This window comes from Barbatula barbatula (genome assembly GCF_947034865.1).
Source record: "Barbatula barbatula genome assembly, chromosome: 23".
Lineage (NCBI taxonomy): Eukaryota > Metazoa > Chordata > Actinopteri > Cypriniformes > Nemacheilidae > Barbatula > Barbatula barbatula.
In genome coordinates, this window is record NC_136786.1 from 15,949,400 (window position 1) to 15,971,751 (window position 22,352).

The following is a 22,352-nucleotide window of genomic DNA, read 5'->3' on the forward strand; positions in this document are numbered from 1 at the left end:
GATCCAGCAGGTGGGCATTTCTCTGCAGGTGCCATGTCATTCATGATCTTTTCATCTTTGCAGGTGAAAAACCTCTTTGTTTGACTACCATGTGGCCTTTTTTCTTTTCCTTTTCAGTTAGCTGACGGTTTTTATTCAAAGCAATATTACACAAATCAATGTCTCAGTTTGCAAGATAAAGCGATTGGGAAATACAGTACATCAAAAGGAACATGATCCAAGACGTTTGTAGTACTTTAACCTCCAACATGTGCTGTCAGGACATGACTATGAGCAAGACAAGGCAATAGAAACCATATTAGATTTGTAAATTTTTCAGCTACAGAAACACTTACATTTTGAATATAAGTGTGAGAAAAAATAGCTTGACGCTCATTTGCAAATCCATACTACAAAATATGCTTTATTGAGGAAAACAGGCACGTACATTGCATTAGGCTATTACTCAGAAGTTTGATATATAAAAAAACTATGACACAATATAAACTCTTACAACATTGTGCAGGAATTAACAGACAGAACCAATCAAACATCTTCGGCTAGCTGTCAACAGTCTATTATTCTGCCACAAGGCACAAAAACTTATTTTCTTAAAATGCACTTGAGTAATATTTAGCACTTCCCTCTGCCCAAACTGTCACCACTTCTAGAGCTAAAGAACATCCTTAACAATAGGCATTGTTTGACGTACAAGTTAAATCGTTTTTTTTGGCATGCACACATAATTTAATACCCTGCAAGGACAGGTTTGCAAATAAAAAGCACTCATTCTATGGCTTTTAGCAACTGAAAATTCTCTTATAAGATTGATCAGACACAATGATCCTTTGGAAAACCTTAAACTCACCAAAAGACACTTCTAACTACTCCAAATATTTCATTACACACAGAGAAAGTACAGTCATAACTACATACTCAAAAAAACGTAAAGAATAAAAGGCATTAGAATAAAAGTTGTTGTAGCGCCTGTGTATGCATGGCTTTGCTTTGGCCCTTCTTTCACGCTGTCATAATTCTCTGAGTATGTGAAGAAACAGTGTGTCCGAATGTGTTCTGCAGCTGACAAATTCTATTAACTAAATGCAGGCAATATTACATCACTGGTTTAGTAAACCCAGGCGTGCATGACCCACACAAACACACACAATCCTTTGCTGTAACGTCATGTTCTGTACCCTGCTCCATGCACACATACCGTAGCTGAAGTTATTGTAAGCCAGAGAAAATACTAGGATTTCTTGAGGAAGGTCCTTGACTGTGAACTGGTTGTTTGGCCTGATGATTCACCATTGCAAAACTTACTGATACAGTAAACCTGAAGACGGCTTTAACTTATATTTACATCCTGGACACAGATATTTATATATAAAGACAAGAAACCTTAAGTGCTCGTTTGGGGCTTTCCGACTTTACCAAGAATAAATAACTTTAAAAAAGCGAATCACAAAAATGATTCCCTTGCAAACATGCAATATTCAATCAATGCAGGATTATAATGAAATCGAAAGAAAAATCCATGAAGATCACTTAAAGAAATATTAAGTAAGATATTCTTTAGGTAAATTTCATAACCACAATGTATAAAAAAACGATATCACCCAAACACGTGCATGCATACGTAACACATAATTTTTTGAAACATTATAGATTAGATTCTTACTGGGCACAACACTTGGGAGCTTAACATAAAATGGTTCCTGCAAAAAGTTTAAATTCTGTAACAACATCATCCTCGATCTCTCTCACGCATCGTGCTGAATGTTCTCACACACATTGTTATATATACACAAGGGTCCAACATCACAACCAAACACTTGTCACAAAAACACACCATTTACCCACTCAATAACAACCCCAGACACCACAAAAAGTTATTAAAAACTAAATAAAAATGCAATAACGAAAAAAGAAATCACAAATGGAGGCAACTGTCAAGGACAGCAGAGGTGAACCAGATGGCAGAATCTATGAGATCAGAAAACGGCCAAATGCCATTTTCCCTCCAGACATCAGTCTGCGTTCAATACGTTTGGATCATAATTTGAGCGTATGCAAATCTGTAGGTTAATTGTGTAATACTTTTAAACCGGTCTCTTATCTTTGTCATTGTGACAATTATGTTAACTGACTTTAATATCCAAATGTGAATGCCTGAACTTGAATATAAAATGGGTTATTGTTATTTAACTGATGGGTCTTCCAACTCAAATCTTGTGAACTAAGAGAATTTGAAACACACAGGTATCTATCATTACACTACCTTATGTATAAGGCTCAGCTTGTTTATGTCCCTGTGTGTGTGTGTCTGTTTTTGTAGTGTCAGGAATGGTAGAACTTCTCATTGTAGCGGTGGACAGTGACGCAGCCGTGGTAAGAAATAGGCCGGGGCATGGCGGCAACACCTGTGATGATGCCGGTGGCCGGATCGTAACACAGGATGGTGTCAGACGCCTCTCCGTTTTCACCACGCCCACCCAGGATAAAGATTTTACCGTTACATACAGACATACCGCAACTTTCCTGAAAGACAAGAGCGAGAACAAGTCACACAAAGACAGAATGCAATTGCAGGCCTAACACATTTTAGTATAAATGTTATCAATTCTATTTAAGTTTATTCCAGATAAAATTTATTCTGATAGAAATGTGGAGACAGATAGTATGATTTAAACTTCAGTTGGTGAACTTCTTGTCAAGTACTACACTACCCATAATCATTTGGGAGCTGTTCAGTTTTCTTACATTCCAATAACGTTACGCTTAAATTAACTACTTTTGGATCCAAACCCGCTGTAAGCAGTAGGCAGCCAACCACTGTCGAGAACTTCAAATCCTTACTAAACATGGTCTTTTACCTGTTTGCTGAACGTGTGCACCACGTGCATCCAGTAATCCTCAATGGGGTCATAACAGTAGATGGATTTGGTCAGACCTCCAGAAACATAGATGAGATTGTTCAGAGATACAGCCGTGATGCACCGCTTAGCGATGGGAATGTTGGCTCTTAGTAACCAGGAATCAGATTCAGGGTCATAACACTGGACCTGGGGAAAACACACAGTAGCATTACAAAAGATTGCGATGAATTAACTACTGAAAAAAACATCTTACATGACAGGTATGAAACCTTCAGGCTAAAAAAACTATTCTAAGAGAACCAAGTTCCAGGAGCAGCAGACATACATACAGTAATACATACAGACCTGTCACCTGAGAAATGAGGGTTGCTCCCTAGTTGACTTTTAAAGGTCGTAACAATTTTAAAACCCACCCTGAGGGGCTTCAAACTCACAAAAACAACTCCGCAATTATGGTTCCTAATAAAGAGGAAATATAATAGCTTAGACAAAAATATATTTTGAGAAAAGTCTGTTCATATCCCCCCTCTCTCTCTCTCTCTCTCTCTCTCTCTTTCTCTGGTGGAGTTTGTGATAAGGGAGGGGTAGTATTATAGGGGCTCAACACATTTTGAAAACAGCACGCACTTGTGCAAAACGCACAACAACACTATCAGGACCACGACTGCAACAACAGGCCTAATGAAACTCCACAAACCACATCTCCCTATCATGTTTTATCCAATCATCATCAAGATGGGCGGACCCATCAGACATTTCTTATCAGGAGCAGGATGTTCTCCATTGTTTTCCAGAACATAATTTCCCTCAGAACAGAGACGTCCCCTTTAATATCCTAACCAAACATCACACCAAACATCCTAAACACACAAAGCCGTTTGCCTAGTAGAATTATGCCTCCAAAGACCTGCTTAAAAAATCATGGAAATAGCAGGAAATGGCTTAAAACAGGTTGCGACCTAGAGTGCAGACCGAATGCCTGTAAATGTCTTAAGGGAACCCAATGAAATACCTGCGGCTTCGTGCTTCTCTCCAAAGAGACACCTGGAGAATGTATCAGAGCAGGGCTGACAGATCCAGGTCAGATGGTCATAACATCACATCTTCAGTAGGGGGCAGCGGTCAGCCCATTTGACGTGGGCAAATTGAGAGCGTGACACAAAGGGAAAACACTTTCTGACCACAGTGTAATGTAAACAAGCTGCCATCATGTAACAATGGCTTGTGCTTTCAGAAGTCACTCATGGGATCTAAGCTATTGATGCGGTTTCTCTCATACACAATCTGCTCTCGCAGTTACCATAGAAATGGTATTGTAAACTGCCCTTTCATGTCATTTGTCAGCTAAACCTATTTGAACAGTTAGGTCTCTGGAGATTTGATATGTTGTTTTGAAGGACCTTTGCATCTATGTTAGGTTCAGCTTGGTTCGAGGAGAGTTACTGAACTTGACTTCAACTTTAATAAAAGATTTACATTTCCTTTGTTAAACTTTAAGAGATTTTACAACAGTAATAAAGTCACCATCTAAAAGTCAATATAATTCAATGTTGACTGTCAATCAAATGAAACCATACAATTATGGATCACTGCAACGTTCAAGAAATCCACAAACAATGGATGTCACACCCTCCATGTGACCTAAAAATAAACAACATGTTTACATTCTGTAACTCCACTATGGCACACAGACAGGCTAAGTGGCCGTTTTTTAAGACGCCGTCTGAACCGTCTGAGACAACGTCAATATCTACAAACCTTATCGGAGCATGTGTTGTCGTCGGGTCCTCCTCCAATCACAAACAGCTTATTGACACAGCTGGCGACGGCCGGCGAGCTGACAGCTTCCTTCATGGATGCCACTTCTGTCCAGCGGTTCGAGAAGGAGTCGTAGCATTCAACGCTGCTCAGTCGAGATTGACCATCGTATCCACCTACAGCATACACCTGCAGAGAAACATGACGTGCTTGCATAAACAAAAGGGCCGGTTTGGGTCCCATGGAAGAGTGGACATAAAACATGTCTAAACCTTTATGAATTTCTTTCTTCTGCAGAGCACATAAGAAGATATTTTGAAGAATGTTGGTAACCAAACAACATTGGACCCCATTGACTTTCATTGCATCGATACAAAAACACTGAGGCATTTCTTTAAATATCTTTTGTTTCTCACAACTTAGTCGTATGCAGTTTCTGAACAACATGATGATGATAAATGATAAATGATGACCGAATTTTTTTATTTGGGTGAACAATCCCTTTCACCCAGTGACAGCCTAATACCATGCATCATTATTATTGAATAGTGTTGCGTGATGTAAATACATTCAAACAGTTCTTAAAGGTTTTAAATGGTAATCATGACGTTTAACGTGTTGATGACACAACTGACAACTTGGTTGTGAAATGGAGCATGCAGATCTGGTTAAACAAGAACTACGGTTTAGTCTTTTGTATGCATTTTCGCAAGTTCATTTAAAAATGTTGCTGCATTGCATGATGCATTACAATGCGCCAAAAGATACATCTGTGATTACATCCGTGTTCCTGCGTAAATCGTTTAAACAAACCAGATCCAACAGACTGATGATGTATCTGCAAGAAAAATATCACATTCCGCCTCTGAATGAATTGTCGCTTTGGAACGATGGAATGGAAATTAAGGGGCATCTAGTGGTGAGGTTGCGATTTACAACCAATGGCTCACACCCCCCTCCCTTTCAAATCACTACAGTGGCTGACTCAGGGCTAAGATGTCATCACTTTTTCGCTTCTTTGTCTAAGGAGATAACATATTTACAAAACACGCTCTGTAAAAAAGTTTGTCCGTTTAGGGCTACTGTAGAAACAACATGGTGAATTCCATGTTAGGTGACCCGCGTTGTGTGTAGAATAGCTCGTTCTAAGCTAACAAAAACATATGCTTCATTATGCAAGGTGTTTATACACACCTGAAGCCATAGTTATGTATATTATATTGCATTTCTGTCAATAGATCCACCAATAAATGAAACACTGGAGCTTTAATGTTATGCTAATATATAGGATACGTATTAATATACAATGAAAATAAATGCATAGTTTAAAAAAATATATATTTAGTTTACATATTATTATTTTTTTTAATTATTATTATTAAAGTTATTACGTACTAGCAAGGCTGTCAGTAGGGACCTAAATTTATTATCATTACCAATAACCTCAAAACAGGCCATCATCAATCAGTTTGTCTATCTCGCTTTGTATCGCAAGAACATGAACTCTATGAAGTTCAACGTGTTGACAGTTGTGTGTTGTAACATCCCTCTATCTTGTTTGCGTAACTTTTAGAGACCTTTACTTCTGTTGATCCCTGTATCTCTCTCTCTCTCTCGCTCTCTCTTTCTTAACACGTGGAACCCAAAGAACCCTGAGAATCTTGTACCCTCTTTCTTCTGCCTCATGTTTCCACATCGTTCAAAAGTAAAGGCGGCAAACATCTTTCCCGTAGCGGAAAAACCGAGAAAACCAGTCGTACAAGTAGTGGTACATGCACATGATGGAGCAGCGAAACAGGAACCAATTTTTTTTACAAAATAAAGCCACGTGCATGCTGAGGAACTCTTTGTTTGGACACAAATATTATTGAGAAAAATTATTAAAGAAACAATGTGCATGCAAAAGTGAAATAATAAGTGCAGTTTAGCTTTCAAACCTTTTTTCAGTAAGTGTCAAAAAAGGAAACGTGTGGTTGAACTTCATTACATCTCTTTTGTCTGAACTTCGATCTATTTTTCTTGCGATCAAAAGAACGTTATATCAACAAATGTAAGCTGACAGGATGCTGAGGATGTGATTGAGTCCTCATTTAAATCATCATAGTTATTTTGTACCACACACACTTATATGCATGTACAATCATCATAAACACACATATACCGTACATCTTAACAGAGCTATGCCTTGATATTCTGATCTGAGCCATCCTGACACTGTGTTAATGTGAATTTTCTCTAATGCGAAGTCGACGCTGTGACTTCAGTTCATTGCATTGTGTTTATCAATTACAAGCCTACAGTTGGATATAACTTACAGCACATGCAAATTAGTTATTGCACAAGGCTCTTTTGTTGGCTCTGTTGTTAGATTCAAAACAAGACACTTCATTTATTCACCTGTTCAGTTTGTTCTAAAAATCGTCCTTGCTGAGCTGAAAACCAAATTTATCGGATCACATCAGGACAGAACAACATGCCCGAGTGATTTAGATGAGAGGTTCAAACCCCTGCCAAAATAAATCACAGGGACTGTGGCTGTTGAGAAATTATGAAACCAGATTGATATGAATTATGAAATAACAGTTGAAGCGATTAGATCTGAACACGTTCCCTGTTGACATCTGGGACCCGTTTCAGAAAGCAGGGTAAGAGCAAACTCAGAGTAAGTTAACCCCAGAAAACGGGATACTCTGGGTTTTCAGTTTCAGAACGCGAGGTATATCAAACCCGTGACCGCGGGGTAAGTCAACCCCGTTTCAGAAATCAAGGTATCTTATACTTAGAGTGAGTAACCATAGTAACCTACTCTGTGAACCTAACCTGGTCGGGAGCAGGTTTTATTCCACTAACCCGAGGTTTGTTACAATCTCCGCCCCTTTTCGAAGCGCGAGCGGTGTTGAAATTGCCTTCGCCGTTCGTTTTTTCATTCGTTTTCCTTAATCGCGCACAAGTTCGTAACACAGACATTAAATGTCCGTTTATTCAGTACCCGTAGATGAGGAAGCTGCATTCATTCAGAGAGAGTTACATTTACGTCGGGAGAGTATATGGTGAAGCCACGTTTGGATGTTTTATCATATCCGGAGGATTCTTTATTTGAGAGGCACAGTTTTTCTTTACAGTCCATTTAATATATCCACACTCTGCTTCATCCTTACATCACAAACCTCACTCGTCGTGGCTGCACTCTTACATCTGAGCAGATTCTCTGTATGGCCTTATGTGTCTTTGCTAATGGAAGCTTTCTATATAACACCGGGGATGCAGAACACGTTAGCAAGGCAACTGTATGAAGAGCAGTAAGAAAAGTGTGCATCACTCTCAAGCACTTTATATACATTTGTGTTAAGTTTCCTGTGAGAGCCATCAAAGAGGAGTTTCATAGGATTACAGGTGAATGGTGAACGTCTTTCTGAATAAGCTGATCAAATAAATGTGCTCTTGCTGACACCTCTAATAATTCAAATACCCTTTAGGATTTCCCAATGTGATTGGGTGCACATTTAAAAGGTCCCACTCACCCCGCTCTGCGCGGGCTTCGAACTGCCGTCGGTCAGAACGAGAGACGGGCGCTCTAACCACGAGCCTAACGACCGCAGTCCCTATTGTGTCTGTCGCTAGAGCATCTCTAGCTGGCCTCCATTACACACAGCTGGAGCAGGGGCAAGCATGGCCAGTTTTTTGTCTTCTATAGCCACAGTGCTCGGTTCTCATATCCTCATAACTTTCAAGGCCAGTTTATTAAATATATCAAACATTTCCCAGTCAGGCATCCTACTACCAAGAGCATTTAAACTCACCGGACTGAATGATGTTTTTATATTTCATTTCCAGCTGCTGCCACGTTCTTTTTATTGCAGAAGGATTGCACCTACATGACAAAAAATCGTAGGTATATATGTTTATACATATACGATACGATATACATAATATATATATATATATATAGTTCCTCCAATTCGACTGGCGAGAAATAAACGGAGCGTTTTTTGTCACGTGGCGTTGCCATGGTGAATCGTGTTATCTTCGCTCAATTGATGATGGCTTTTTAAAGCCGCGGTGAACACGAGTAACCTCGGGTGAAGTTACTCAGAGTGGATTTAACTGATTGAAACCAGCTGTTCTGAAACAGAAAACTCAGAGTAGCGGTTATCTGAGTAAATCAACTCAGAGTTCATATTTTAACTCAGTGTTGCTTGAACCTCCTTATTGAAACGGGTCCCTGATGACTCTGACGTCAGTTACGGAAACAAACGCAGTCAACCAGCTTCAAGGGAGAGATTGAACTATGAATGATGTCATTGTTTAATACTCCACGAAGGAACGAGCAGGAAAAGAAAACATTAGAAAAAGAGAGACGTTTTAAAGTGATTGAGATCCTATAGTTGCTAGCAACACAAGGGTCAGGGGTTTGATTCCCAGAGAATATACATATGAAATGTACAGCTTGAATGCTATGCAAGACGAATGAATGATAAAGAAAATGATAAAACACGAAGAAACTAAATACAAGGCAGAAGAAGAAAAACAGACGATCAATCATAAGGGTGGGATCAAGTCAAATAAATAGAAACCCCACCAACACCCATTTGTGAATGTAAGAAATAACTCTCACGGTCAGAGGAAACCACAGGCCTGAAACAACATAGGAGCTTGAAAGCATCTTCTTCTTGAGGCATTTCAATCACATAAATTCACAGGGTACATGTTTTTGTCATTCCCTCTCTGAGAACTCTATACCCTAGTTGCGCAATGCCTTTTAACTGGTTTGGCTTCAGAACCCACAATTACATCAGATGTCGGGTGTGTACCGACATAAATGACCTTTACATCAAACATTAAAATGTATTAATGAGTTTAAAGTTGCTTTCTAAATATCTTTGAGTAATTGGCTGCGAAGAACATGAAACCATCACTGCACAAAACACATTCATTGAAAGTATAATCATCCTTAAAGTTTTATTTTCATTTTATCTTTATTGACCTTTCAAAGTTTCATTCATGTTCTTCTGGTTTATACATGTTGTATTTGACTAGATGCAATTAAATGATTGACGAATACGAGGCAGAATATTATTCTGGATACAGACCCTTTGACCTTAATAACAAAATGTTTGTGAAGATTTACAAAAATGAGTTTTACTGTCCTTACATTACACACCATATGGTTATAGGAATTTTATCATCTCAGAACATTTTCAGCTATCAGTGACCATCTAAGCATCTGTCCAAGATTAAATGTAATATTTTGACCCATGTGTATAACAATGAATTAATGTAAAAGGACTGACCTTTCCCAACAGGACGGCCATTTTGTGTCTCCAGCGGCCTTTGTTCAACGACGCCACCCTGATCCATATGTTGAGCTGGGAGTTATACATCCACACATCTCTGCTGTTGATTCTCCCCCCTGAAATTGTACCACCAGTTGGTCAGCACCAGCCTTTTACATCCCATAATACACTCATTTTAACGCTCAGTGAACACACGCTATATCTACCATGCATAGTGAGGTCAAAAGGTCAATGACACGTGACACAATTAGGTTAATTTCCCTGGTTGCAGATCTCACACAACAACATTTTTGTTTCTAGTTCTGCAACTACTTCAGTGAATAATACATAGCACAATGAAATACCAGCTCAACCAGAAACATGTTTTCATTCTAACGAATTATGAAAAACCATAAATCATACTTGGCCTGTATCTGTGTGTTAAAACAAAAGTTAATGAATCTTCAAAAATTCTCTTCATCCAGTTCATCTAGAAAGACTAGTAATGCAGAATTTCCTATTATGTACCATTTTAGTTATCTCAATCTGCAGGTAAAGATAAACTTGACTGAATGTATGCTTATGGTGTTAACTTTTTAATCTGAAGGCTTGAAATGATATTTAATGGAAGCTCTTTCAATTCTGTTTATAAAGCATGTAAGGTGGCACCTTATGAACTTGGTTTATAAAATGCCCTGCTGATGATACAATTATAAACAAAACCTAAGCTACTTTAATCTTAAGTAAATCAAAATCATGTGTTTTATTTCATGCTCCCAATGCTGTAATATTTTCCACATTTAGGTAAAGTATAAAACAATTGTGTCTAAACTTTTGAACGCTACGGTATATTCAACATCCTTATGACCTGCTTCCTGACTTAGAAAACTTTGCCTGGTCCCAGCTCGACTTAACAAAGCAAACTTGGAAGAAGAAATCAAATGTGTGGGGAGAAGGAGTGAGAGGGAGTTAAAAAGTATTAACAAGCAGGACTCAGTTCTCATGGAAACACGTGCCGAATGTAAACAGATCACCCCGCCTCCTTCCCATCACACACTCTCTCAGATGGCTGGCAGCCGCCGTCTCTTTTAATCATGTCTTTTTGCTGAACCCGCTCGCAGTTCAAAGCAAGCTGCCCTGTTATACTTGGAGCCCTGCTGTGTCTAACAAGCCCTGCAGATTAAACCACCTGAGAGTCAAACAACAAACTGGGTCATCAACAAAAATTTACAGGGAAATTAAAGATGTGGGATACTTGTCAGACGGGGGAAAGACTCCGATATCATACATGTATTATACCTCTAAATCATCTATAATGAAAAAAATAAAAACAATAAAACCATGCTTACCTGAGACCAGAATGTCATTTCTGAGTGCGCATACGGCATACTCTGATTTGGTGAATTCTGGGAGTTTGGCTAAGGATTTCCATTCACCGGTCACAGGATCATAACATTCGGTGTAGGGCAGGTTGAAACCCCCCATTCTTTCGCATCCCCCAACTACAACGATAACCTCTGAAAATCCAGTAGACCTGCAGGGACACATGATCAGATTTTTTTATTGCAGTATTACTCAAAAGTAATATTAAAACAAAGGGATCATATTTAGTTAACCACACAATAAGCTGAGGGCACCTGTCATATTTGTGTATTTATTTATAATTTATTGCATATTTTGCAGAGGTACACAATAACATGCAAAATCGGTGAAAACTGTCAACTAGAGCCTGAAACACAACACACATTCTCCAGTCCACAGGCAAACACATTTCATCCAGAAGTGACTCCCCCTCCCATCCTTTTTTCTGTGAAATCATTCGCACAGAAGACTTCGCTCTCTGTGTAAATGATCAGGGGGTTAGAGAGTGTACGAGTCATTACGCTAAAGTTAGAGCTGAACTATGAATGCCCTCCCGCTGGGGAAAAGAAATGAACAGCGCTACGGCCAATTCCTCGGCCAGTTCATGCAAACATGAAAACATCCGATGGGTCTTTGATCTGTGTGAAATGATTCTGTGTGCACTGCATTTTGAAATTGCCAGCAGTTCCCATTTTATTTTTTGTTTTAAGTTTCTGATTTGCTTGTATCATGCATGTTTATGTTCAGAATCAGCATAGACCATTTTGCAAGATGTAAACAACATTGGTCCAGAAGCCTCTCCTGATATAGTCTGTCAATATATATATAATTACCAGGATAGTTCACCCAAAAAACATTCAACAAACAAATTCATTTCAAACAAAAATCATTTACTCACTCTTGAGTTGTTCCAAATCTGTATAAACTTCTGATGAACACAGAGAAAGATATTTGGAAGAATGCTTGTAACCAAACAGTTCTTGCCCAGCAATGACTACCATAGTAGGAAACATGACAATGGTAGTCAAAAGTGCCCCAGAACTGTTTGCTTTCCTTCATTCTTCAAAATATAGAAATGTTTTATAGCATTATAGCAATATGGCATTTTTCCTACTATGGTAGTCAATGGTGGCCAAGAACAGTTTGGTTACAAGAATTCTTTAAAATATATTTATCTGTGTTCAAAAACTCAACAACTTGAGGCAGAATTAAAATTTTTCAATAACATTTTTGTGGGAACTGTTCCTGTAAGACTTGAAAGTCACAAAAAAAAGATCAAATCTGGGTGAAAATTCGCTTTTAGATAGAATGCATATTTTGTTCAGACACAAATGTTTTAAATTTTACGTGTCTAATACATGCATGGACTTATTACTTACCAAAGACACAGAAAAACACGTATTCACGCCATAAGACCCTTTTAAATGTTATGTTGGTTGTATTTGTTTGTGTGGTGTTACAAAACTCGCTGCTCACCACATGATCACTGGGGTCCCTCAGGGATCGGTGCTTAGACCACTCCTTTTCTCCATCTACACTACATCCTTGGGACAAATCATATTGGCACACAGCCCTCTCCTATCACTGTAATGCATACTCACGAGACCCACAATGACATCTCATTTCAACCAAACAATACTACAGTAGCAGCTCGCATTACAGCCTGCCTTGAAGACATCTCAGGTTGGATAAACGAGCATCACCTCCAACTGAACCCTGCCAAGACAGAACTAGTTTTTCCGACACACTCAACGGTGCAACACAATCTCACCATCCAACCTCAGAGTCTCTGAGTCATGTTTGATGACCAGCTATCCTTTAATGATCACATTGCAAAGACAAAGCTGTCATGTCGATATGCATTATTTAACTTAAGAAAGGTTAGACCCTATCTCACGGAGCATGCGGCACAACTCCTTTCCAGGCCCTGGAATCTCAAGGTTGGACTACTGCAATGCTCACCTTGCTGGTTTTCCTGCAAAGGCTATCAAACCACTCCAGCTGGTTCAGAATGGAACAGCACGCCTTGTCTTCCAACAGCCCATAAGGCCTCTTGTCACCCTTTTCTTCTCTCTCCACTGGCTACCGGTTGAAGCCCGCATCAGATTCAAGTCATTAATGCTTGCCTACAGGACTATTACTGGATCTGCACCGGCATACTTTCATACCCTCCTACACCCCACCAAGAACCATGCATTCAGCAAGCAAGTGGTGATAAATTTGTTGTCATAGCAACAGTAAAACATTATCGATTAGTTAAGTGCTATAAATGCATAATTAGTGCTAGAGTTAGCTTTGAATTGATGATTTTGATTTATATCATGTGGTTTTTCAATGTTTCACACAAATAGCCGCTTTATTACTGGGTGTCATCAACATCAAATATGCCGCCCTAAAAAGGCAAATGCAAAATACGATTGGTTCTTTCTCACACCTTTTTTCATCTAATTACTCAGTTCTTTATATATATCGTTAATTTAAATTACAAAATGAGACGATCTCTTCATTGAAGCATATCGTTTTTTATATAATATAATTTTTCTCAAAAAAGTTATAGCTATCAATAACAAACTTGCTTCACCCATACTGTGATAATAATCAAGCAAGAGCACTCAATCTATCACATAATTCAAATGAAGAAGAACCATCCCAAATCTGCGTGGAAACAGAGGAAGTAGAACAGCAACTCTCTGCCAACTGTAAACAGACACCCATCTGAAGTTTTAAGTCCAAACACTCTCTTTTGTTACGACGAGTCATGAATGAATGCGTTCAGTTTTTTTCAAGGTTCAGCTGGTTGCGTGAGAACGTGCTACCGTTATTATCATAATGATTGTGTTACACCTCTCTTCAAGCAGACCATAATAAGGATGTTAATAAATAAGCGTTGGCAGATCTTTGATTGAATCCCATTCCGACTGGTTCCAGGCCAACATACGTTCACGTCAGAGCATAACGCAACCGTTCTGTTCCCTCTTTCCCTTCTCACCCGTATTTCTTCAGACAAAACAACAAAGCACACGCGCTGCATTAAGGCAGGGTCAACAGGAGCGTGTTTGGAAACTCAGGTGTTTATGTGTAAGAAGGTTGGAGGAAGAATGTGCACGGGCAAGCCCTGCTGAGATGTTTTTCTGCAGCAGTCACTAACTCAGAAGTCCTGAATAAACGCCTCCAGGTTGTGTCTCTCTGTGCTCGTAATGTTATTTGGATTATTCTGTAGATTTGAGAAACAGGTTTGAAACAGAAGCCAGCAAGTTACTCCAGACTCGCTTGTTTAATCACGCCTTCATTTTTCTGAAGAAAACCTCAAAGTATCTAGATAGTTTTAGCCACACTATAAAACTCATTGTGATGGTTTGACCACAAAAAATGTCATTCAGTTACACAAATTCATGACAGACTCTTCCCATGTCTCAGTGAACTTAACATTTCTCTTTAAACCGATTGGTACATTTGGTGGACGTAAAGATGGACACATAGATAAAGCAGGTGATTGCATTAGTCTACATTTCTAGGTCATAAATTTAAAAGTACACAAAGGTCACACGTTGTCATACCTGCGTGGACGAGTCCTTGGTGACATCATCTCATTCCCCAACACATGGTAACGTCTGGCTTCGTGAAGAAGCTGATAGCACTCTGGGGCATTTTGGATCAGCTGGTCACCTTCCACCGTCTGCACAAAATAATTTGGATGCAGCAGGGGCAGACGGACATGGTTGAGAAGGTCCTTTAGCATGATTCGGCGGTGGTCCAAGTCAAAGTACACCCAACGTATCACTGCCTCAAAAACCATTTCCTCCTTTCCGATCACAAGATCGTCACTGGCGATGTACTCTTCCAATTCTTCCTTATGCAAGTCCAAGAATTCCTCATGCTGAGCGACGTCGGCGAAGCTCTGCAGTGCGTATGAACGGCAACGGCTGGCGAGCTGCTTGAGGGAGTGCGCATCTGCGAAATGCTGGATGCCCAAGCAGTTACAAGGGTCAAGCTGGTCCTCCAAGAACTTGGCGCAGGCATCGCGCAAGGTTCCAATCTGGAAGAGGCTGGAGGTCTCGAAGAGAAACTGTACGTTCTCTGTGGTAATGCGGGCACGTCCGGTGTAGACGTACTGCAGGAAGGTGTCCATGGCTTCGGCACGGATGCCGTTGATCTCTACCAGCATCTCCCGGCTCTCCCGGTGGTCATTGCAGAACATGGAGCGGAAGTAGCTGCTGCAGGACGACAGCACTGCGCGGTGACATGGGAACTCACGACCTTCCACACTGATCACCACATCAGTAAATACACGCCCGTCACGGAACTCATTGAACACCTGCAAGATGCTCTCCGAGTGGCACGGGCCGGAGGAGAAATCGAACACATCGTGACTGCTAAGAATCTTGTTGTCCACCTCCAGAACCTTTCGCTTGACTGCTGGAGACTCACGGACTCCAGAGTCCTCCCGGTTCAGTCGTCTACCCAGAATAAGTACCATAGCTGTCAGGCCAGTGAGGCACGAGCCCCTACAGACAATATGAAAAGATGCAGCTGAAAATGAAAACAAAAAGATTCCTTTCATCAGGAAATTCACGAATGGGTTAAATGCATGTATCATGAGTCATAATTATGAGTCATTACTTCTCCAACCTGTGTGTTGTGATTTGTGACAAAACATGAAGATGCTGTTTTACCTTATAATAAGCTTACAGTCACAACCAGGCCTTGTAGTCCATAATGCATTTCAGGTTAAATGTAAAAAAGTGGAAGGGCATCTAATGGCATATCTTAAATGGACAAAATGTTGCCATGTTGGCCAACTTGACATATTTAGAAATGAAGTTTCCAATAAATGCAGAAAAAGTCAATTTTATTCTGACACTGTAATAACAACCTGGCAACCCTTTATTTGCCTCGTCTTCTTTTGCCTCAGGTAAGTTCACCTTTAGCATGAACATGCTTTTTTTAGTGCTGCCCTCTAGCGGTCACTTCCGTATTCAACGACAGCATCAAAACAAAGAACTTTTGAAGCGTCAACAACATCGACTTTAGAAATTGACCTGCCTCCACGTGTTTACTGACTGGGTTATATCAATTTTGTCATAAAAAAACACACGTTATGTACAATATTATCATACAATAGCGGGTTAATACCACGAGTTTACGTTAAGTACCAAAGGAACAAACAATCGTGTTTTCGTGTCGCAGCTATGTAGAGCCATATTGTGTAGCCACGCCGTCAAAGTCAGATTATCTGTGTGTGAGGAACTAATATACAAGCATAATATACATTAATATTATAGATTATTTACACAGTTCCGCATTGTTGTATAGGACTGGATTTAATATAGGCCTACATAAATATAAAAATATATACTTTTTTAAAAATAGGTAAAAGCAGGACTTTTAAATGATAACACACGCTATACTGAAATGAAACAGAACTTTAAAATGTGCTATAAAAATACAACCTGCTGTGCAAAACACAACAAACTTTTGTAATATTATCACAAGCATAATCTCACCTGTTTTGAAAAAACGTCCTTGAAAGTTTGAGAGTATATCTTAAAGAATAAGGCTAGAAAAGTCTCCACGTCTACCCTTCGGCTGTCATCTCGCTATCCCGGGACAGTGCCAAAAAGATCTGCTGGAAAAAAACGGTCCACAGGGCGCTTTATTGCCATCATCACGTCCTAAAACACGGACGGGATCAGCTTATCGCGCAGTGGATTGTGGGCATTGTAGTGGTGCAGTGGGGATGGTTCCATTGCACTAGACGTGCGGGAGACTACAACTACCAGTTTTCATAGAAACACACATGGCCAGGGTTTGTTTGTAAACGTTTCAAGTCACAGAAGGGGTGGGTATGAATCACACGAACAAAAGATTCTCTCATTTTCTTTTCTAAGGAAGAACAAAACATTGGCCAAACATTTTGTTGTGAAGCTGTCTAAACTCTTTAGATTAAGGTTTCGACTTGTGTGTTTACTGGATCAAATTGTAAAACTGGACGTTTACAGTACGTGTTGAAGATGGAAAACAGTCACGTCTTCATTGTGCAGTTATTATTCTGTGAGGATATTCTGAATATACGATTTTGAATAGTTTAGGAAGCATAACTGTTAAATTACCAATAATGGGGTCAAGGTTCAGCTTTCAACTTGTGTTAGTTGTAAAACAAAGGCCTAACAGGTTTTCTATAATCCTTCCTGTCTCAGTCCTTTCAAGCCCCAGGGCATAATTTAATCCTTGACGTCTGGCTTCTTTGGAAAAAAGGTGAAGCAAATTACTTGATGTACGTCTTTCGAATTCTTGCAGCGTAAACGTTTCAAAAAGGTCTTCTACATATTATTAAAAAGAAGAACAACCACATTTAAAAGGACCCATAAACAATGTCCCGGGTAAAACACCTGAAACATCTCCTGGGTCCTGGTAATATAGACATTGTCAAAGCGTATAATGCCACTTTATATAGTTTCAGCCTTAATAACATAAACAAACATTATGTAGCCCAAACTTAACTTCCGGTAGACCTCCACAAAGAATTAATAACTGGTGAGTAGTTTTAATTTAACTAAAGAAGAGTAATACAAAATATGAATTTAAATTAAATATAAAATACATGTTTATTTTATCCAAGGACAGACTGGAAGTTAACTTCGGGCTAGTGCGTGCATCCGATGAAAACCATCTATAATGGGACCGATGGCCACACTCATGACCATAAAGAATAAACAAAGCATTTAATCTCTTTATTCTTCGAGTCTGACTCTTTGATCCAGAATAACTATGTCCTCATATTCAGTTCAATAAGTTCAGTTCACAAGTTTTGCTAGGGGCCTGGCCTGAAGGGGTCTACAAGATTATAATAAGTACAATTGCTAAATTGATACACATAACCCCTTGTGGCAAAAATATATGCGTTAAACATGTCCACAATGGGCCTTAAGCATTCTGGCAGTAGTTTTTTAACCCTGTCACCAGTATGCCTGTCCTGTTTGTGTTATTAGACTTTTATAAGTTATATTGTGTTATCATATTTTTATAGTCTGTTTTCTCCTGCTTTCCACACCATTGCCTCCCACAAGCTGACTGCACTTTCTGCTGTCCAAAACACATTCTGGCGGTGTATGTGATTTGTAGCCATCCCAACCTAAGCTTTACCGGGCTTAGGGTGGCTCTGTTAAGCCCTGTTAGTCAATAAATAGAGGTGAAAGGGGCGGTTTTCAATTTGTTTATTTATTAAAGAGGAGTGAACAAACATGAATTGAAAGGTGCACTGGTCTTATCCTGAACTGGCCACGGGGTGGCAGCGGTGACTATTGAAACGGTGTGAGAGATCATTTGCAAGCAAAACTAGTTATCAAAATTAGATTTGCATTTACTTTTGTTTAAGCAAATATAATTTAGAGCAATTTTGTAGAGTGCTTTGTACATATATTAAAATTTCTCTCTGGATATGTTATCTCACACATTATCTATAATGACCAGTTTAACATATTTATAGTTCTTTGACGCTCCGTTTACGAATTAAAACATCCTTTAAAACATATTTTCTACATTTCATTGCGAATACTAAAGATTAGTAAAAGTAACACAGACATGTGAAAATAAACCGTTAACATCTATGTTTGATTGTTATAACATGTATTGATTTAACTATAACCTAAAGGCAGTCCATAGATCTAAAAATATGTTTTTTAATATTAAGAAGTTATTTACACTCGGCCCACTTATTGAACAAACGGGCGATAGAAATCTCGTTTGATGAGCTCCAACTACTTCTCGCGAGATCTTTCAGTTCTAGAGCGCCACTGAGCGCAGTGACGGCAGGCTGGAGTTTCGTAAAGCGACGGAGGCAAAACTGCGAGACGGGGCAACATCCACATAACCTATTCCTCATTTGCACTGATGTCTCTGCCCTTGTTACCCTTTTAATGAGGGGCAGACGTATATTCTTTTAGAAATATGCGTAGCAGCCGCGTTCCTCCTTTCTGGATGATTGTTGGCAGTATTTCCGATCAGGACTGAGTCCGCGGGGTCGCATCTCCTGAAAGTAGCGGATTTCTATCTTTCTCTCTTCATTGAAAATATCGCTCTCCTAGACAAACACGTCGCGCAAACAAGTTCATAAATGGGTGAGTACAACCGATTGGTTGAAAGACAATTGATTTTAACCCAGATATAGGATTAACATATCTATCGATGTGACAAAACATTTCTGATAACTATGATAGAATTATTAAAGGTGTTAACGCCCGTCGCGCTCGTGTTTAATGTCAGTTTCGCTAACAGTGTTAGAAAGAAAATGAAGCTGATCATTTCAAGATGTGGACACGTTTACATGTTTTTTTTTCATCCACTTTGCTGCCTCGAGCAAATGAAGAGTTAAGAGTGAATTTAATTTCCCACTGAGGTTTCCTGCTCTCCTCCAGCTGCCCGTTACACAGATGTGGCTACATTGTTTCATCAGGAAGCAGTCGGAAGTTACGTGCTTTTGCGTGTTTCTTTTTTGTTATGACGTAACAGCGCGTTCGCTTTCAGTCTGGTGTGAATGCATCACTGTTTGGATTTAAAAAATAACGTAGCAGTTTTGTTTTAGGTTTGACGTGTAATGTGAGTGTGCATGAAATGTATACAGTAAACAGAAGGACAGGCAACATATCAAATATTTGAAACACGCTTTTGTGAAATTGTATTGAATTTGTGTGATTTCAAGATGAGTATGATTGCATTAGAAGATGAGTACATTTTAATGCATTTGGCACTTTGCAGATGCTTATCCGGAAGCATTCATGATGTCCATTTTATTGTGTGTTCTCCAGGGGTTCGAACCCACGACCAGCGCCGCCGCTCTCGAATCACACGCGAATCACGCACTGTGCGTAGGGCACCAAGTGCTGAGGGGGCACCAAAAATAGCCAGATGAAAAAAAAATACTTTTAATCTAATATTATTTCATTAGGCTATAGAAAAATAATTAGGCAGACATATTTTAGCCATGTATATGCAAAAAAAACGGCCGAACAATCCCATGTCCGCGCGGCAGTGCCGGTTGATCGCGCGTGCATCTGACGCAGTTTGACAGACGGTAGCCTAGGCAACTTATTTGGAAATGGCCCCGAAAAGACAGCAGGAGTTAGGATCAGAGAAAAAAAGAAGAAGAAACTGCGAGATGATGCCCGTGCATCACTTGCAGGTAAGTCCATGTTTAATTAAATTAAATTCGGGAAATGTGCATGATGTGCTGCTACTGATCGTAATGCGCGTCAAACTTGTGTAACGGAGGCCAGCTAGTGAAGAGCTATGCAGTGTGTAAACCTCACTACCCAACTAACAAAGATGCTTTAGCCTTTTGTTAGAGCGCTCGTCTCCCATTCGGACCGACGTCGGTTCGAAGCCCGTGCCGAGCGGGGCGAGTAACTTTAATTTTGGTGCAGCTTGCAATCTGAATTGAGATTTTACTGTTAAACATTGATAGTTTTTTGTTTTTCTATTCTGTTTACTGAAGAAAAGTTTGCACCTTTAAAAGGGGGGAGGCATCATAATGGAATTATGCTTAGGGCACCAAAATGGCTAGCAGCGGCCCTGCCCACGACCTTTGTGCTGCCAGAGTATAGCAATTCTGGGCAAGCTGCAGAAGCCATATGAGCATAATTCAGACTCTGTGGCAAATTATTTTAGACTGGACGAGAATCGTTCATGATTTGCATCCTTACAAGATTTCCGTATTAGAGTAACATCTGGCTTTGCTCTGATAAAACAGATGCTTCAGTTATATGCTCTCACCCGCGATGAGCTTATCAACAAGAGGTTCGGGTTTGACTTTGACAAAACGCTTCAGTGCATGCGTCTCTCAGATCGTGTCGAAAGTCATCAAAGCCTTCAGATCAACAGTGTTACGTGTTAAAAATGTTATCAGCACGGTGAAGCATACCACCATCACATACTATACCAGTGCTTACATTCTTTAGTGAGGCAGGCCATCGGTAGTTAAACATATTGGAAGGTGTTTTGAACAAGTTTACTGATTTTACTGCTGAAACATACAACAGTAACAGATATTCACGGTTTGGAGCCAGCTGTGTGTACAAACACAGATTATATATGCAGATAAAAGGACTAAAACCATCTCAATACTTTCCAGTTATTCGCTTTGATAAACACATGTCTTTGAAGCATTTTGAACAAGCAATTTCTCAAAAGACACTCCTAGCTACACAAACAGCTGTAATATTTTGTAATTTTTTATGTGATTAAATAATGAAATCTTCTTAACAGGCTTAACTTAAATATAAATGCTTCAGATGAGAGGAGTCACATGATTCACCCGTGATTTCTGGTTCAGCGATGAGCTGCTAGACTGACTGCATTCTTTTACTTTCATGCAGCGTTTCATCAGTTTCCTATTGAATTAGCTTTTTTAGTACCGCATGAAAGGTTCTTACCACTAAGTGATGTGTTTTTTAGTTGTGGATTCTGGTAAATTACAGTCTGTTTTGTATCATGGATGTCTCATGCTCATTCATTGCATTTTAGCAGAAAACACGGAAGTAGGTAGGTTTGTCTTAATTTTGAAGAGTTCCCCATATCTTAAGATATTTGCATTTTAGTTTCCGTTTTGTAGTTTTGTGATAGTTGGAAAAAGGAAACAAAAAATCCTATAAAAATCAAAATTTTATCACTGCATGCATATCACAAGAGATTCTGCATAAAGTTAAAAGGTTTGAGTAATGGGAGCACACCTGTGTGTTTTATCCAAAGAGCTGAATAATATATTTGTGTTCTAGAAGGGATAGTTCACCTAAAACCGAAAATGATGCCATCATTTAATCACCCTCTTGTCATATTAAACATGTATGTCTTTGTATGTCAGAACACAAAAGAAGATACTTAAAAAAAATTGGTAACCAACCCGGTACCCACTGACTTGGTTTTGTGTCTACACAATAGAAGGGAATGGGTTGCCTACCACCATTGTTTGGTTACCAATATTCTGCAAAATATCTTCTTTCATACAGGTTTGAAATGACAACAGTGTAAGGAAACTATCATGAATTATCATTGGAAGTGAAATGCACAGTGAAAATATAAAATCCCACAAGACTTCTGAGGTTAAAAA

The 22,352-nt window shown here is 39.4% G+C and overlaps 2 protein-coding genes across 3 annotated transcripts in view; one reads left to right on the plus strand and one right to left on the minus strand.

The window, feature by feature from the left end:
* Positions 1-378: 378 nt before the first annotated feature.
* Positions 379-16,976, minus strand: klhl24b (kelch-like family member 24b). Its single transcript, XM_079487935.1, has 7 exons — positions 16,756-16,976; positions 14,809-15,781; positions 11,239-11,423; positions 9,908-10,026; positions 4,617-4,805; positions 2,856-3,044; positions 379-2,520 (listed from the first exon to the last, which is right to left on the minus strand). The coding sequence occupies exons 2-7, from the start codon at positions 15,726-15,728 to the stop codon at positions 2,320-2,322; spliced, it is 1,803 nt and encodes a 600-aa protein (XP_079344061.1). The 5' UTR covers positions 15,729-15,781; positions 16,756-16,976; the 3' UTR covers positions 379-2,319.
* A 2,059-nt stretch (positions 16,977-19,035) lies between these two features.
* sh3kbp1 (SH3-domain kinase binding protein 1) overlaps positions 19,036-22,352 on the plus strand; it is a 39,109-nt gene continuing 35,792 nt past the window's right edge. For both annotated transcript variants that reach the window (XM_079447516.1, XM_079447517.1), the window contains exon 1: positions 19,036-19,368. In XM_079447516.1, the coding sequence (XP_079303642.1) occupies positions 19,365-19,368 (4 nt within the window). In that variant the 5' untranslated portion in view covers positions 19,036-19,364. The remainder of the gene's footprint in view (positions 19,369-22,352) is intronic.

What these genes read in the sequence shown, in the direction of transcription:
- klhl24b (XM_079487935.1), bottom strand. Translation starts at nt 15,728, where the DNA reads ATGGTACTTATTCTGGGTAGACGACTGAACCGGGAGGACTCTGGAGTC. An exon ending in CCAAGGACTCGTCCACGCAG is followed by an intron (nt 11,424 to 14,808) that starts GTATGACAACGT and finishes GTGTCCCTGCAG; the next exon opens with GTCTACTGGATTTTCAGAGG. An exon ending in TGCACACGTTCAGCAAACAG is followed by an intron (nt 2,521 to 2,855) that starts GTAAAAGACCAT and finishes CTTGTCTTTCAG; the next exon opens with GAAAGTTGCGGTATGTCTGT.